General features: G+C 34.2%; 1 protein-coding gene across 1 annotated transcript; it reads left to right on the top strand.

The window, feature by feature from the left end:
- Window positions 1–8,889: 8,889 nt before the first annotated feature.
- LOC129492282 (histatin-3) lies at window positions 8,890–17,214 on the top strand. The gene is made up of 6 exons (XM_055297413.2): window positions 8,890–9,147; window positions 11,366–11,429; window positions 12,611–12,631; window positions 12,710–12,739; window positions 13,838–13,924; window positions 16,943–17,214. The coding sequence occupies exons 2-5, from the start codon at window positions 11,379–11,381 to the stop codon at window positions 13,889–13,891; spliced, it is 156 nt and encodes a 51-aa protein (XP_055153388.1). The 5' UTR covers window positions 8,890–9,147; window positions 11,366–11,378; the 3' UTR covers window positions 13,892–13,924; window positions 16,943–17,214.
- The last annotated feature ends 692 nt before the right edge of the window (window positions 17,215–17,906 follow it).

Here is a 17,906-nt window from a genome sequence, read left to right as displayed (position 1 = left end):
TTTTGAGCCCTGCATTATATTAACTTAAATGATCTATAAATAGCTATTCTGTACCAGGAAGAATATAAATGTGTTTACAGGAGTTGGCTGAATTATCAAAAAGACAAAACAAAATACAAGAAAGAGTATGACTTAGTGTATTTTCTCTGTTTAAGGATACCTGCCTTCCTAATGGATGTTTGATTGGACAGTTGCCATTTCAAATGATTAAGCTGTGTGCAGTGCTGTTTCTGAGTAACAGAAATCCATTATTTTGATAAATGCAATATATTTTAAACATATTCTTATATGGAAGTTCTTTATTTCTATTTTTTATATTTACAGATATAACTATTCTTTTCATCATTTCTTTTACCCAGTTTGAGTATCACTGTCTGAAGCACTCTATGTCAGAGGTCTTTTAGAGTCAGTTATTCCTAATTTTTTTTTGGGTGTGGTAAATTTTATTTGTTTTTTTTAATTGCTATTATAATACTTTAAGGTTTAGGGTACATGTGCACAACGTGCAGGTTTGTTACATATGTATACATGTGCCATGTTGCTGTGCTGCACCCATTAACTCATCATTTAGTGTTAGCTTTATCTCCTAATGCTATCCCTCCCCCCTCCCCCCCACTGCTCAACAGGCCCTGGTGTGTGATGTTCCCCTTCCTGTGTCCATGTGTTCTCATTGTTTAATTCCCACCTATGAGTGAGAACATGGGGTGTTTGGTTTTTTGTCCTTGTGATAGTTTGCTGAGAATGATGGTTTCCAGCTTCATCCATGTCCCTACAAAGGACATGAACTCATCATTTTTTATGGCTGCATAGTATTCCATGGTGTATCTGTGCCACATTTTCTTAATCTAGTCTATCATTGTTGGACATTTGAGTTGGTTCCCAGTCTTTGCTATTGTGAATAGTGCCGCAATAAACATATGTGTGCATGTGTCTTTCTAGCAACATGATTTGTAGTCCTTTGGGTATATATCCAGTAATGGGACGGCTGGGTCAAATGGTATTTCTAGTTCTAGATCCCTGAGGAATCGCCACACTGACTTCCACAATGGTTGAACTAGTTTACACTCCCACCAACAGTGTAAAAGTGTTCCTGTTTCTCGACATCCTCTCCAGCACCTGTTGTTTCCTGACTTTTTAATGATGGCCATTCTAACTGGTGTGAGATGCTATCTCATTGTGGTTTTGATTTGCATTTCTCTGATGACCAGTGATGATGAGCATTTTTTCATGTGTCTTTTGGCTGCATAAATGTCGTCTTTTGAGAAGTGTCTGCTCATATCTTTCACCCACTTTTTGATGGGGTTGTTTGTTTTTTTCTTGTAAATTTGTTTGGGTTCATTGTAGATTCTGGATATTAGCCCTTTGTCAGATGAGTAGGTTGCAAAAACTTTCTCCCATTCTGTAGGTTGCCTGTTCACTCTGATGGTGGTTTCTTTTGCTGTTCAGAAGCTCTTTAGTTTAATTAGATCCCATTTGTCAATTTTGGCTTTTGTTGCCATTGTTTTTGGTGTTTTAGACATGAAGTCCTTGCCCATGCCTATGTCCTTTATGGTATTGCCTAGGTTTTCTTCTAGGGTTTTTATGGTTTTAGGTTTGACATGTAAGTCTTTAATCGATCTTGAATTAATTTTTGTAGAAGGTGTATGGAAGGGATCCAGTTTCAGCTTTCTACATATGGCTAGCCAGTTTCCCCAGCACCATTTATTAAATAGGGAATCCTTTCCCCATTTCTTGTTTTTGTCAGGTTTGTCAAAGATCAGATAGTTGTAGATATGTGGCATTATTTCTGAGGTCTCTGTTCTGTTCCATTGGTCAACATCTCTTTTTTTGTATCAGTACCATGCTGTTTTGGTTACTGTAGCCTTGTAGTATAGTTTGAAGTCAGGTAACATGATGCCTCCAGCTTTGTTCTTTTGGCTTAGGATTGACTTGGCAATGTGGGCTCTTTTTTGGTTCCATATGAACTTTAAAGTAGTTTTTTCCAATTCTGTGAAGAAAGTCATTGGTAGCTTGATGGGGATGGCATTGAATCTATAAATTACTTTGAGCAGTATGGCCATTTTCTTGATATTGATTCTTCCTACCGATGAGAATGGAATGTTCTTCCATTTGTTTGTATCCTCTTTTATTTCATTGAGCAGTGGTTTGTAGTTCTCCTTGAGGAGGTCCCTCACATCCCTTGTAAGTTGGATTCCTAGGTATTTTCTTCTCTTTGAAGCAATTGTGAATGGGAGTTCACTCATGATTTGGCTCTCTGTTTGTCTTTTATTGGTGTATAGGAATGCTTGTGATTTTTGCACATTGATTTTGTATCCTTAAGAAATTCACTCAAAACCGCTCAACTACATGGAAACTGAACAACCTGATCCTGAATGACTACTGGGTACATAATGAAATGAAGGCAGAAATAAAGATGTTCTTTGAAACCAACGAGAACAAAGACACAACATACCAGAATCTCTGAACACATTTAAAGCAGTGTGTAGAGGGAAATATATAGCACTAAATGCCCACAAGAGAAAGCAGGAAAGATCTAAAATTGACACCCTAATACCACAATTAAAAGAACTAGAGAAGCAAAGCAAACACATTCGAAAGCTAGCAGAAGGCTAGAAATAACTAAGATCAGAGCAGAACTGAAGGAAATAGAGACACAAAAAACCCTTCAAAAAATCAATGAATCCAGGAGCTGGTTTTTTGAAAAGATCAACAAAATTGATAGACTGCGAGCAAGACTAATAAGAAAAGAGAGAAGAATCAAATAGACGCAATTAAAAATGACAAAGGGGATTTCGCCACCTATCCCACAGAAATACAAACTACCATCAGAGAATACTACAAACACCTCTATGCAAATAAACTAGAACATCTAGAAGAAATGGATAAATTCCTCGACACATACACTCTCCCAAGTCTAAACCAGGAAGAAATTGAATCTCTGAATAGACCAACAACAGGCTCTGAAATTGAGGCAATAATTAATAGCTTACCAACCAAAAAAAGTCCAGGACCAGAGAGATTCACAGCCGAATTCTACCAGAGGTACAAGGAGGAGCTGGTACCATTCCTTCTGAAACTATTCCAATCAATAGAAAAAGAGGGAATCCTCCCTAACTCATTTTATGAGGCCAGCATCATCCTGATACCAAAGCGTGGCAGAGACACAACAAAAAAAGAGAATTTCAGACCAATACCCTTGATGAACATTGATGCAAAAATCCTCAATAAAATACTGACAAACCGAATCCAGCAACACATCAAAAAGCTTATCCACCATGATCAAGAGGGCTTCATCCCTGGGATGCAAGGCTGGTTCAACATATGAAAATCAATAAATGTAATCCAGCATATAAACAGAACCAAAGACAAAAACCACATGATTATCTCAATAGATGCAGAAAAGGCCTTTGACAAAATTCAACAACCCTTCATGCTAAAAACTCTCAATAAATTAGGTTATTTATGGGACATATCTCAAAATAATAAGAGCTATGTATGACAAACCCACAGCCAATATCATACTGAATGGGCAAAAACTGGAAGCATTCCCTTTGAAAACTGGCACAAGACAGGGATGCCCTCTCTCACCACTCCTATTCAACATAGTGCTGGAAGTTCTGGCCAGGGCAATCAGGCAGGAGAAGGAAATAAAGGGCATTCAATTAGGAAAAGAGGAAATCAAATTGTCCCTGTTTGCAGATGACATGATTGTGTATCTAGAAAACACCATTGTCTCAGCCCAAAATCTCCTTAAGCTGATAAGCAACTTCAGCAAAGTCTCAGGATACAAAATCAATGTGCAAAAATCACAAATTATTCCTAATTTAGTCTGTCATATTTTACATTTTCCAAGCATATAATCCTTAAGCTCAGCTAGATTATTGGGCCTATTTATCTAATATTTGATTGGCTCCTGGTTTCCATTGGTACAGCAAATTTTCTCAGCCTTGAAGTTCTTCACATTTTTTATCTCAGTTTCTGCAAGACAGAAAGTAACCCCCATTGTCACTGCACAGTAATACGAACATAGAACACAAACCATCTAATGCCCTCCATCAGTTTGTCAGCAATGACTTTCATTCAACAAATACTTATTGAGTGATGCTAGCTGTCAGGCCTCTTCTAGATTCTGGAGTCACAGCAAGATATAAGACAGACAAAAGCCTGCCTATGGGGAGTTTACATGGTTGTTTGGAAATACAAACAAGTACAAAATTAATAGGTAATATCTTAGGCGGTAAGTGTACTGAAGAAGTATAATGTAGGGCTAGGGCATAGATGACATTTTAAATGGAATAGTCAAGAACAGCCTCTTTGATATAGTGACATTTTAGAAGAGATATGAGCTAATTATAGAATGAATATGAGGACAGAAATTCTCCAGCAGAAGAAATAGCAAATGCCAATCTATTGTGGTAGAAATATGTTTGTTGTATTTGGGAAAACTTCAAGGAGATTAATATGAACAGAGCAAAAAGTGAATCAAAATAAATTAGGTCACAGAAAAAGGGCATGCAGATGATTCAAGCTCTGTAGGTCAAGCATAGCCTTTGAATTGGGATGGATGCCATTGGATGAGTACGTGATCTGATTTACATTTTGAAAGTGAGACAAATGTTGAAGCATAGATATCTGTACTTTGACCGTACAGAAAACTGTAGAGCCTTAACATTCACATGTTGATTTATTCTGTCTGTTCATTCTTTATCGTATTTCATTTTCTTCCAACCCAGGACTTCATCTTCATCATTCAATACATAATAATATAACTGAGACAACTAATGAATTCTGGGTTTTAGAATCTCCATTCACTAAAATCTCAATGCTAGTAATTGATAAATTTTCCTACACCGCACCTTTACCAAGAAAATTCTAATCTACAAGAAAAAAAATGTTCTTTTTTTTCTAAGTGTGGAGTACAATATTGCTTAGCAACTATTTTTCTTTTATTTAGTTTTATACTCTCATCCTTTCCTTCCAACAAAATGTCCAAATATATTATTAGTATTCTGAAACATCCAATTCATCTCACCCACTAATAAATTCCAGAAAAAAAAACTCTAGCTATTTTGAAAAGAAAAAATTAAGCCCATTTTGCATAAACTCTTTAAACTTCCCACTTTCACTCCTCTGTAAATTACTACACATTTAATCAAATTTCTAACTTTCTCCAACATCTCGATCCTTGAGGTGATTCTCAGGTTTTTCAAAAATATTTTCTTACAGTTATCTATTTTGCATTTCCTCCTCTATTCTTAAAGAAGTTTTAAAATCAAGATATTCTTCCCAATGAAGATTTTTATGGTAAAACTATAATGATATAACCTCCTGTTTGCATTTGGGGCATTTTTATTTAAAACGTATTTTTATATATTCTCATTTAGTTAAATTCTAACTATTATTATAATACCTTAAATATAAGAAAAATTTAGTTAGAGAAACTCAGCAACTGCCAAGTTCACAACAACAATTGTTTATGGAAATGATTTCCTTCTTAATGTTTCATCCTCTTGTCTTCTGCAATATGCAAACTGCTTAGAAATACATCTCTTCTCTGCTTGTCTTTTCTATCACAAATATCTTAATGAGCTTTCTATTATCGTCCACATATTACTTCAGATTATCTCTCCTCAGCCTATTTTCTTCTGATTCTATGCATCCTTCCTGTATGATCTATTCTAATTTCAGAGTCTTGATTATAATAAATTGGCGTAGAAGTCCCCAATCTGCAGCACCAGTGTGGCTCTTCATTTTCCAATTTTAGTGTCATGTAATTAGTCCTCTCCTGAATTTCTCTATCTCTTTGTCTATTAATGTTGTCTGACACTCAAATTATATGAAAATCTCCTTAAGAGTAGGAGTAAAGCTAGTCAAATGGTATCTCCAGAATAAAGGATATTTTATCTCATAGAGAGTCACATGTTGTTCCATATAGGTCAATAGCAGTATTTTTCATTTTAGTTTTTCAAACATGATTATAACATAAGATTTTTTAGTTAAATAAATACACATCATAGATTTTGGTCACATAGATCTGGTCCATACTTTCATCACAGGTGATTTGGAGAATATGGAGGAGCAGGAGGAGGAGGAGAAGCAGAAAATGGAGGAAAAGAAGCACAAACAAGAAGAGGAGAAAGAGGAGGAGGGGGAGAGGCAGAAGAAGGTGAAGAAGGGGGATAAAAACCCAGCATAAATATCACTGTAAAAACCCATTCGTGGGTTGCATCCGTAAGCAACCAGTGTGTGGTCATGTATGGGATAAGGCAGTAGCTCTTTGTTGATACTTCCCTTGTAACTGAAAGGCATGGCCTTTTCAAAGAACATGATGTTTGCTTATAGAAGACAAGATATCTGTTTTACTTAATTATAAAATATGAAGCCATGTTCTGGTCCATCAGTCTTCTAAAATGGCCTACTGTTTCTGGAGGGCGAGACCATAACTAGCATGAGAAGGTCACTACTGTATTTCTAGTCCACCATGCTTGTTCCACCTGTCATACATAATCCTGACACTTCCTAACTTGGGGAAGCAGAAAATCATGGGTGAAATAATGCCTACATTTTGGTGTTCCAACATAAAATGTATATGTTTTAGGTTTAATTGTAGTTTTTAAATGAGCATATTGACATCTGCCATTATATCTTACCTGTTAGTTTGCTGTCTGGTAGTGCTTTTGGACTATTAGTTTGCTTTTTGTGCACTAGAACATGGATATCTTAGATCCACTGGAACTGCACCTAATATTGTTAGAAAAACAAACTAGAGAAGAAAACCACAGGGAAGAAATGGGAGGAGATGGAAAAGAAAACAAAGAAAGAAAACCATTTGACATTTAGCAATTAATTAAAGCAGGGTATTTTTTTTTTAAATCAGACATAGGTCAATAGTTACTGAAACATGAAATGGTGCAGTGGCTTATGGCTGTAATCCCAGCACTCTGGAAGGCCTAGGCATGAGGATCACTTGAGATCAAAAGTTGAAGAACCATGTTGACAACATTGTGAGACCTTCATCTCTACAAAAAATAATAATAAAAAAAATTTAGGCAGGAGCAGTGGTGCATATTTGTAGCTCTAGCTATTTAGGAGTCTGAGGGGCGGTTCTACTGAGCGCTGCAGTTCCAGACTTCAGTTAGCAATGAGTGTGCCACTGCACTCCAGTCTGGGTGATGAATGCAGACTATGTTTCTATAAAAAAAATAGTCACTGAATCCTATGTAACTCTTTTTCATTGAGAATGTAAAGAGAATGGATTTGTTTTGCGCCAGAGAAGAGACCTTGTATCTCTGATGTTTAGAAATTTCATGCCAAAAGAAAAATTTAAATATAATTTACTTGAATTATATATTTGTGAGTTATGGTCTCACCCTCCAGGAACAGTAGGCCATTTTAGAAGACTGATGGACCAGAACATAGCTTCATATTTTATAATTAAGTAAAACAGTTATCTTGTCCTCTACAAGCAAGCGTCATGTTCTTTGAAAAGGCCATGCTTTCAATTACAAGGGAAATATCAATAGCTACTGCCTTATCACAGTTGTGGCAATACACTGGTATATGAATTATATATTATATATAAATGACATGTGCCTAATAATATTAGGCACAATAATATATATTTTTGTGTATTACCTAGAGAATAACAATAATTTCCAATGGGACTGTTCAAATTAGTGTAGATTTACCTAATAAATATTTCCTTTAAAAATCACACAGAAATTCATTTTATTTTATTTTATTATTTTACTTTAAGTTCTAGAATACATGTGCAGGTTTTTTGCACAGGTAAACGTGTGCTATGGTGGTTTGCTGTATCTATTAAGCCGTCATCTGGGTTTTAAGCCCCGCATGCATTAGCTATTTGCCCTGAGGCTCTCCCTCCCTCCCCACCCACCAGCCCTGATGTGTGCTTTTCCCTTTCCTGTATCAGACTCAAATTAAAAACATAATCTCTATTAGTGGGATCAATATAAAGACAATGCGTTTACAAACCTGTTATATCGTTTTTCAAACTTTAAAGTACACAAATAATCTCCTGGACGTGTTCTTAAAATGCAGGTTCCAGGTGTACGCCCCAAGATTCTGACTCAGTAAGTTTGGAAAAGTAGACTAAGAATTTGCATTTCAACAGGTACGAGCTGATGCTGATTGTGATGGTAGTATGTGGGACATCCTGGGGAACAGTGCATTGAGCTGTACAACTTCTCTGAACTTAGAATTAGTTTTTAATACTTGGTTCTTAGCACATCGAATTATACAACTGGTAGCAAGTAGGTGACCTTTTATACATGTTTGTCTATTAATTTAATTAAAATTCTGTTTTCCTCTTTCTGTCTAGTGTACTTATTTCAATAAATGACCTCTGTGAAGATATATGGGCCCCTGAAAACTCCCGGGAAGTAAATTCAAATTTCTAAACATAAGAAATCAGTTTTATGTGAGAGATATGTGACCAAGCACCTAGAATCTTTTGACATTAAATATGAGAATACTTTTATCATACAGCATCCAAAAGATGATTGAATTTTGGCCAATGTTTACATTCGCTTTATTACTTAAAATATTCTAAGTCAATGAAAGCATGTAAAAATACAAGATAAATAATGATTTGTAGAAAAACTTTTGAAGTGTAGAATGACTCCAATTTTATTATGCCAATTATCACTATTTACTAGAGAATGTGTAAAATTTTTCCTAACATGGTAAGTATTATTTTTGACATAGCGTTGTTCTATCTTGGACATATATTTGTTGAAAAGTGGTAGATGGTATTCTACGGAAACATCTTTATCACTGCAATCATCTCTATGCCTGGTTTCCTCCAGCATGCTTTTCCGTTGCCTGACTCACTCAGGGCTAGACTAACCCTCGGATTAGCATGTGATGGGTCCATTCGCTTTCTGTTTGCCTTGTCTTCACAATGATCTATTGCAAAATCACCTGGTTAAGTTTATTTTAGAATTTGTAGAGACAGATTTTGGGCATTACTTTCCGTCTCAATCATATGATCTCCTAATTGATGCTATTTAGAAAAACAAAAGGGAGATTTCAACGTGTTTAAATACATCAGCCATCTAGGAAAGGACATCTCTTGAGACTTCACTTCAGCTTCACTGACTTCTTGACTCTCCTCTTGAGTAAAAGGTAATATGTTCAAGTACAATCTAATATTATATATTAGCATAAGCTTTTGTTTGTTAAAATCAATAGTAACCCACTTATGAAAATGTATATTATCTATGATAATTTCTTATAAAGAAATAACGACCATTTATTGGGATCTGAAGATGACTTCTAGATCTCAATACCTATGAATTAACACCAGCAATCATCGTGCAAAGTAACTAATGTGGAATATGGCAATGTATTACATCCTCTCTGATGGTGGGACCTCAATGAACTTTTTATTTCCTTGCCTAAATACCTGATATCTACTTTCTTATTACTTATATATTAAACTTAATGTAGAAGTTCACATTTTACAAGAAGATACTGATAAATTCTCTCTTGCAAAACCATTATTATAAAAATTTATTTTTTAGTTTACTTTCCTCTTAGTAGTAAACTATTTTATTGCTTTTTCATTGGCCTTTCCATCATTAAAAACAGTTCTGTTATAAATCAAAATATATACTGTGTAACAATTAGTCTTCTCAATCTTACTAATTTATTTAACTCACTTTCATTCATTTGTGTTATGGTAGAAAAGAAAGTTTATTATTCCAAATTTTTATTATTGATTTACTTGGGAAATATGTTTTTCAAAACTATTAATTATGTATTGATTATCTATGTTCATTTATCATTTTATCTGTTAATAAAAGAAGAGCACTTTCTTACAATCTTTTTTTCATTTTCTATTTGCAACACAATTGACAGTCACAAACAACAGTAAAATTGTCTTTTTATATCATAAAAAGAGTCATAATTAGATTTAACTATTAGGTAATAGAAAAACATCAAGAAATATATAATTTTTATAGTTAGTCCTATACAAGAAGTTTCCATTTAAATGAGTGAAGCAAAATGAATGAAGAAATAATTAGGCAAATGAGTTCTGCTTTCTGTGATAGAGATGTAGGGCTGTTTAAGAGTAGGACATTTTTGTTATAATTAGATGAAAAATGTTACTGTAACATTCTATCACAAGCGACAGGTAAGAGAGATTAGAAAAATTTTTAAAAATATTATCTATGAATGAATTACTTTATAGCTTGCAATTAACAAATAAAAATGCCATGTAATTGTAAGTCTTGTGGTAATTGTATTTTCCAGTGGAAATGCTTTTATTTACGTTTGTAATTTAGAAATAAGTAATCCGCTTTGCTTTTTTATATCAGCCAAAGAACTGGATTCACTTGCATATGCATAATTATAAAAACATATCAGAGTCCCAGATGAGGTTAACTTTGTTGGATAATATTATTTGAAATATTAAATAATCTTCATCAGTTCAACTTCTCAAAGTAGATACAATCATTTTCCCTGTGACTTCTCTTCATTTTATTTTTCTCTAACCAATATCACTAATGTTCTAATCTCAAGGTTACACCATCTGTGCTATTCTTTAATAGAAATCTGGCTCATATTCACTGACTTTATTGTAAAGCAAGTCCCCATTACTTGCCATTCTACTTTCTAAATATGTCTTTACACTGTACTTTAATTAGCATTCTTAATGTCATTATCTAAGTCCCCTGTAATGTCACAACAACCTAAGTGGTCATCTTTTCTCCAGTTTTGTCCTCCCTACATGCTAAACTGTTTGAACTTTCAACATGCTTTCCTCTCTGTTGTATTTCTTTGCAGTCTCCCAACACCTCCCTTTACTCATTCCATATAATACAACTCAAGCTTGCCTTTCTTTGTTATCTTCTTACTCCCATTCTCTTGGTCTATTAAAGACGTCCATTTTTGTGTTTCTTTAGCATACTAATATTTCCAAATTAGAGCACACACCTTTATTTATCAATTAATGAAGCTATGCCCTGGGCTCACACCGACGATCCAAGCATTTTGAAAGGCCAAGACAGGAAGATTCCTAGAGCCCAGGAGTTTCAGAACAGTCTGGGCGATATAGTGAGACTAAAAATATTCTCTACCAAAAGAAAAACAAATTGGCTTGTCATGGTGGCATACACTTGTAGTTCCAGCTACAAGTGGGACTAGGGAGGCTAAAGTGGGCGGATGGCTTGAGCCCAGATGGTCCAGGCTGCAGTGATCTGTGCTCATGCCCCTGCACTCCAGCCTGGAAAACAGAGCATGTCTCCCAATGCTTTGAAGCATAGTGTCATCAATAGAAGTTTGATGAATGAAGGCAAGAAAGAATGTGATCACTGATTTTTCATGTTTGATTTTATAGGACTCAGCCAACTATGAAGTTTTTTGTCTTTGCTTTAATCTTGGCTCTCATGATTTCCATGACTGTAAGTATATCTGGAAATTTTAAAGGATACATTTTCGGTACTTATCCCAAGGATCTTTCTTATTCCTTATGTTCTGCCATATATTCATGTTCACCTCAATACAGCTTTAATATTTCTATGTAAAGACTTTCCTTGAATTAACCTATGTAAGTTTTTAAGGACTTAGAATAAATATTCATTACATACCTGCAAATACTCAAGTACAATTACTTTAATGTAAAAATAAAATAAAATTAAGCAAGCTTTATAAATATGTGGGACTGAGAACTGTGAAAATATCTTTAAATATGAAAAGCTCTAGACTACCTGAAGTTAGAAATCTGAGGAAAGAACAAGATGCACTTCAATGGAACCTCAGTATTAGAGGGTGTCAAAATATGAATTTTCAAGTCATTTCTTGCACAACCAAACTGTTAAGTTAGCATACAATCTATTTTACTCTTTCTAAAATAAAGCTACCTATTTTAAGCCATAAAACAAATCTATATTTATTAAGTGTAATGAGTTCCCAGCTTGTATTGTCATTTACTACTGTGTATTAGTAGGAAAACCACTTGACCTCTCTGGAGCTCTTTCTCCTTCTCTACTTCCTCATCCTCTTCCCACTACTCTTCTTTCTATGAAGTTAATAAAAAATTGGTCACAAAAGAATACTAATACTTAAACCTATCCACCAAATTCTAACATACGTTTCAAAAACAAAATTGGTTATGGCATCACAGTTTATCACATGATTTTATTATAAAAGGATAGAAGAAGAAAAATAAACATATAAGAAGAACAGAGAAAAGTACAAAGCCTTTCTCTATCAGCAAATAAAATATTTGTATGTTGGTAGCTTTTGAGCTACATAGAACATATTCATATAAAAAACAATCCAGTGTTTCATTTTTAGTTTCCACTCTCTTATTCACCAATGATAGACTTTTCTTGCCTTTAATAAAAAAGATATATAAACCAAAACGAGTTGATACTTGAATATAGCACATTAATTATAGAGAAGTTTACCCTTCACTCATTTTAAAGATGTCATGAAGCTAAAATAACTAATTTAGTGTGTCATCAACCAAAGAATACCTCCATTCTGTTTAATCACAAATGTAGCTAAGTCAATTTTTATACATATTCTTGAATTATAAAATTAAGATATTAATTATTTACTCATTTTCTTCTTTTCCAAGGGAGCTGATTCCCATGACAAGGTAAGACATTTTCATTTAGTGGAAAACTTGATAATTAATCATATATTGAATTTTTAATCTTTTCTTTTTATTTCATAGAGACATCATGAGCATAGAAGAAAATTCCATGTAAGTGTTCTTCTGAAAATGTGCACTCTGAATAAGTTTTCTTCTCTATTTATTATCCTAGAATAATTGATAGTTATCTCTCAAATATATGTGTATCATTAATTGCTAAAGTGTACGTTGATTTCATTTATTCTTGTTACAAAGTCACAAATATCTTGTGTTCTAACAGCATTTCAACGGAAACTCAATTCCACTCTGAATAAGTCAATTTTCAATTATTCTTTGAGAGCTTAAGTATCTTTCTCTTATAAATAATTACATTGACCTAAAGAATAGTTTCTAATTCTATGAATAATTCCTAATTCTATGAAGTATAACATATGCCTAATGAAGCATAGAGGCTACCCATGTAATGTGGTAAGTTTCTATCTTCTAAATATTTGAGGATGATAAAGTCTTTAAATTAAACTTACTGTGCTAAATTAGACAGAAAATTTTATTTCTTTAATGTTTTTCTAAATGTATGTATAAAAATATCATATTATTTTGACCTCTAATATCAGTATGAATAGGGGTTCAAAAGTTCTAATATAGTAAGTATACATGTTAAAAAAGCACTAAATAAAAAGATGCATAAAAAGGGATGAGGACTGTTTGTGTTAACAGCAGTGAGTATGTATCGCTTCTCGGCCTTTTGGCTAAGATCAAGTGTAACAGCAGTGAGTATGAAAGAATGTAGGAGTTGTAAGAGAAAGTAAGCTCATTAAAAGAATTAGATGAAGAAATACCACCTACGTTGGAAACGGTAACTTTCTCCTCTCCGTTATACTCAGTGTTGGGCAAAATAGTCACTTGGAGGTAATGTTGTAAAGAAGATTTAAAGCCTGTTTGGAGAGGTTGCCTATAATCAGTGTTCCAACACATTATTGCCACAAGAATGTCAACATACAGTAAATATTTTATCATTTTTACTTGCTTTTAAACATTTTTCTGAAAAAAGAAAAATGTAACTAAAAATTTGAAAACATTTATGTAGATAACACACAAGGTCATAACAACTTTAACAATCTAAGTTTTCAGTGACAATTTTTGTGAAGCATTTGTACTGTCATTGTCTCTATTCTCTGCAATTTGCTCTCTCCTTTTGTGTGTATGCAGGAAAAGCATCATTCACATCGAGGCTATAGATCAAATTATCTGGATGAAAACTGATATCTTCAGTAATCATGGGGCATGATTATGGAGGTAAGCTGACTCTAGTTAGTTTTCTTTCTAGAAGTATCAACACTGACAGTTAAAACAAGGAAAAACAAAACAAAACAAAAAGGCAATTAAGCCAACAATCATTCCAGTTTAAGAAATGTAGTGTGGGTTAGCTCTTTGAAGTGTGTTAATTTATATAAATGCTTCTGAGTTTGTAGATATGTAGTCTTATTTCTGAGGTCTCTGTTCTGTTCCATTGGTCTATATGTCTGTTTTGGTACCAGTACCATGCCGTTTTGGTAACTGTAGCCTTGTAGGATAGTTTGAAGTCAAGTAATGTGATGACTTCAGCTTTGTTGCTTTTGCTTACAATTGTCTTGTGTATATGAGCTCTTCTGTAGCTACTTATGAAATTCAAAGTAGTTATTTCTAATACTGTGAAAAATGTCAATGGTAGTTTGATGAGAATAGCATTGAATCTATAAATTACTTTGGGCAGTATGGCCATTTTCATGAAATTGATTCTTCTTACCCACGAGAATGGAATGTTTTTCCATTTGTTTGCAACCTCTCTTATTTCCTTGAGCAGTGATTTGTGGTTCTCCTTGAAGAAGTCCTTCACATCCTTTGTTAGCTGTATTTCTAGGTATTTTATTATCTTTGTAGCAATTGTGAATGGGAGTTCATTCATGATGCAGGTCTCTGCTTGCTATCTGATCTATGACAATCCTGACAAAAACAAGCAATGGGAAAAGGATCTCCTAGTCAATAAATGGTACTGGGAAAATTGGCTAGCCATATGCAGAAGACTGAAACTAGACCCCTTCCTTACACCTTGTACAAAAATTAACTCAAGATGGATTGAAAATTAAACGAAAAACCCAAAACCAAAAAAAGACCCTAGAAGAAAACCTAGGTAATACCATTCAGGACATAGGCATAGACAAAGACTTCATGAAGAAAATGCCAAAAGCAATGGCAACAAAAGCTAAAATTTACAAATGGGATCTAATTAAACTAAAGAGCTTTGGCACAACAAAAGAAACTGTCATCAGAGTGAACAGGTAACCTAGAGAATGGGAGAAAATTTTTGCAATCTACCCATCTGACAAAGGTGTAGTGTCCAGAATCTACAAGGAACTTAAACAAATTTACAAGACAAAAACAAAAAACCCGTCTAAAAGTGGGCAAAGGATATGAACAGACACTTCTCAGAAGAAAACATTTATGTGGCCAACAAACATGAAAATAGCTCAACATCACTGATCATTAGAGAAATGCAAATCAAAACCACAGTAAGATACCATCTCACACCAGTCAGAATTGTGATTATTAAAAAATCAAGAAATGATAGATGATGGCTAGGCTGTGGAGAGATAGGAACACTTTTTCACTGGTGGTGAGAATGTAAATTAGTTCAACCATTGTGGAAAACTGTATGGTGATTCCTCTAGGATCTAGAACCAGAAATACCATTTGACCTAGCAATTCCATTACTGGGTATATACCCAAAAGAATATAAAGCATTCCACTATAAAGACATATGCCTACATATGTTTATTGCAGCACTATTTACAATAGCAAAGACATGAAACAACCCAAATGCCCATCCATGATAGACTAGATAAAGAAAATATGGTATGTATACACCGTGGAACACTATGCGGTCATTAAAAGGAATGAGATCCTGTCCTTTGCAGGGACATGGATGAAGCTGGAAGCCATCATCCTCAGCAAACTAAAACAGGAACAGAAAACCAAACAGCACATGCTTCACTCATAAGTGGGAGCTGAACAATGATAACACATCAGGGAGGGGAACAATACACACCAGGGATTGGGGGTAGGAGGTGACAGAAGGTAACATAGAGGACTGATCAATAGTGCAGCAAACCATGGTGGCACTTGTACACCTATGAAACAATCCTGCACATTCTGCACATGTATCCCTGAACTTAAGGTAAAATAAAACATAAAATAAAACCAAAATGCCTCTGAGGGAAAGCTTCTGTTCACTACTGTTAAGAGACAGAGTTCTGGGTAGGGGAATCCCTGTGTTGGTATCCTGACCCTGACAACTAGTTTCATGACCTTAAAGTATTCCTAACCTTCTCCAAACCTCAATTTTATAAGCGACAAATACATGTTATGATAATACTTGAGCTCTTTATAGAATTTGTAAGGCTATTGAGAGACATTATAGGGAAGCCCTTGAACTGGAAGGTTTATGGTTGTGGTCATGGGTTTCTCTGCCACTAAATCTGTACCTGGTTGTTATTTGAAGTTTTCTGTCCTAAAATGTAATCTTTGGAGAAGGTGCACAACCGCCATCTGGGAACTCATGAGAAATTTACATTTTATGCCCAAGTAACTCTAATGAACAATGGCTATAGGAATTACTAACAAAATATCAACAAGGAGATGGGAATTTTCAAGGAAATAGGATATGGTAACAACGTCCTTCTTAGAAAGTCATTTTTATTTATCCATATTTGAAGCATAAAATGTTCCAAAATCTATGAAATATTAAATATTATACTTCAAAATAAAGTAATATTTTGGAGATAAAAGAGTACTGTTCTACAATTCAAAATTGAAATAGTTCAAAAGATTTCAAATATTTTTAAATGTATTGGGACATTTTATTCCTATTGAATTCCTGCCCTTTTTGATATTAGAAAAAACCTTATCTTGATCCTCCAGGCATTAGATAATTGCTGATGACATTTAATCAGGGGAGGATATAGTTAAAACATTATTTGAGGGAGATAGATGAAATGTGTAGGCTATATTTAAGTGAGAGAGTAAAACAAGATGATGATGGAAAACCTCAATAAAAATTTAAATTTAAATTGCACATGCTGAATGATAATTTTTGTTTATTCTGATACCCACTTAATGAGTATTTAATTGTCTATTCTGTCTCGAATATTATTTTAGTCCCTGCATTATAATAAATAAAACTGTCTATAAATAAATACTTTGTACCAGGAAAAGTATAAATTTATTTACAGGAGTATCAATTTGGGCGATAAAGTGTTATTTTCTTTTTCTTCACAGGTTTGACTGGCAAATTCACTTTGGACTCGTGTATTCTCATTTGTCATACCGCATCACACTACTGCTGCTTTTTGAAGAATTATCATAAGGCAATGCAGAATAAAAGAAAGACCATGATTTAGTGAATTCTGTGTTTCAGGATACTTACCTTCCTAACTATCATTTGATTAGATACTTGCAATTTAAACTGTTAAGCTGTTTTCACTGCTGTTTCTGAGTAATAGAAAATCATTCCTCTCCAAAAGTAATAAATTTCAAGCATATTATTATGTATATGCACTTTATTTCTCTTTTTTATATTTACAAACATAAAGACTTACTTCTTCACTTTATTTTCCCAGTTTGAGTAGCACTGACTGTAGTACTTTATACTGTACCTCTTTTGAAATGATTATTTTTAATTTAGTGTGTTATATTCATTTTATCTTACAAACATGTGGTCCTCAGTCACATCTAGATTACTAGACTTGATTTGTCTCTGGTGTCCTTTGCCACAGCACATTTCTTAGCCTTGAACATTCTCACATTAACTTATCTCAGGCCCTACAGGCCAGCATATAACCCCTATGTCACTCCACAGCAGTAGGCAGGCACTCAGAACAAAAACCATCTAGTGCTCTCTATCAGTCTGTCAATATATCCATCAAACAAAAGTTTATTGAGGGATACCAACTGTCAGACACTGTTTTAGTTGTGCTCTTAGAGGTGTTTAAAATTGTCTCTGAGCATCTTTGCAATTTTGTGGGCTTAGTTGTAAAGTCACCTTTGTCATTTCTGTTTGTTCTTATTTGAATCTTGTCCTTTATTTCTTCTTTATTAATCTAGCTGGCAGTTTATTCATCTTATTTGTACTTCAAAAAGCTAACTTTTGGTTTCATTGATTTCTTGTATGGTTTTTGGTTCCAAGTTTCATTTACTTCTTCCTCGAGATCTGCCTTCATGTGGAGTAGAGGAGGCCTCACTG

The sequence above is a fragment of the Symphalangus syndactylus genome, chromosome 10 (genome assembly GCF_028878055.3).
Source record: "Symphalangus syndactylus isolate Jambi chromosome 10, NHGRI_mSymSyn1-v2.1_pri, whole genome shotgun sequence".
Classification (NCBI taxonomy): domain Eukaryota; kingdom Metazoa; phylum Chordata; class Mammalia; order Primates; family Hylobatidae; genus Symphalangus; species Symphalangus syndactylus.
This window is presented reverse-complemented; position numbering and strand designations above follow the sequence as displayed.

Bases quoted from the DNA above. Each gene is read 5' to 3' on its own strand.
- LOC129492282 (XM_055297413.2), top strand. From the start codon at position 11,379: ATGAAGTTTTTTGTCTTTGCTTTAATCTTGGCTCTCATGATTTCCATG. The intron at 11,430-12,610 runs GTAAGTATATCT...TTCTTTTCCAAG, and splicing joins CTCTCATGATTTCCATGACT to GGAGCTGATTCCCATGACAA. The intron at 12,632-12,709 runs GTAAGACATTTT...TTTATTTCATAG, and splicing joins GAGCTGATTCCCATGACAAG to AGACATCATGAGCATAGAAG.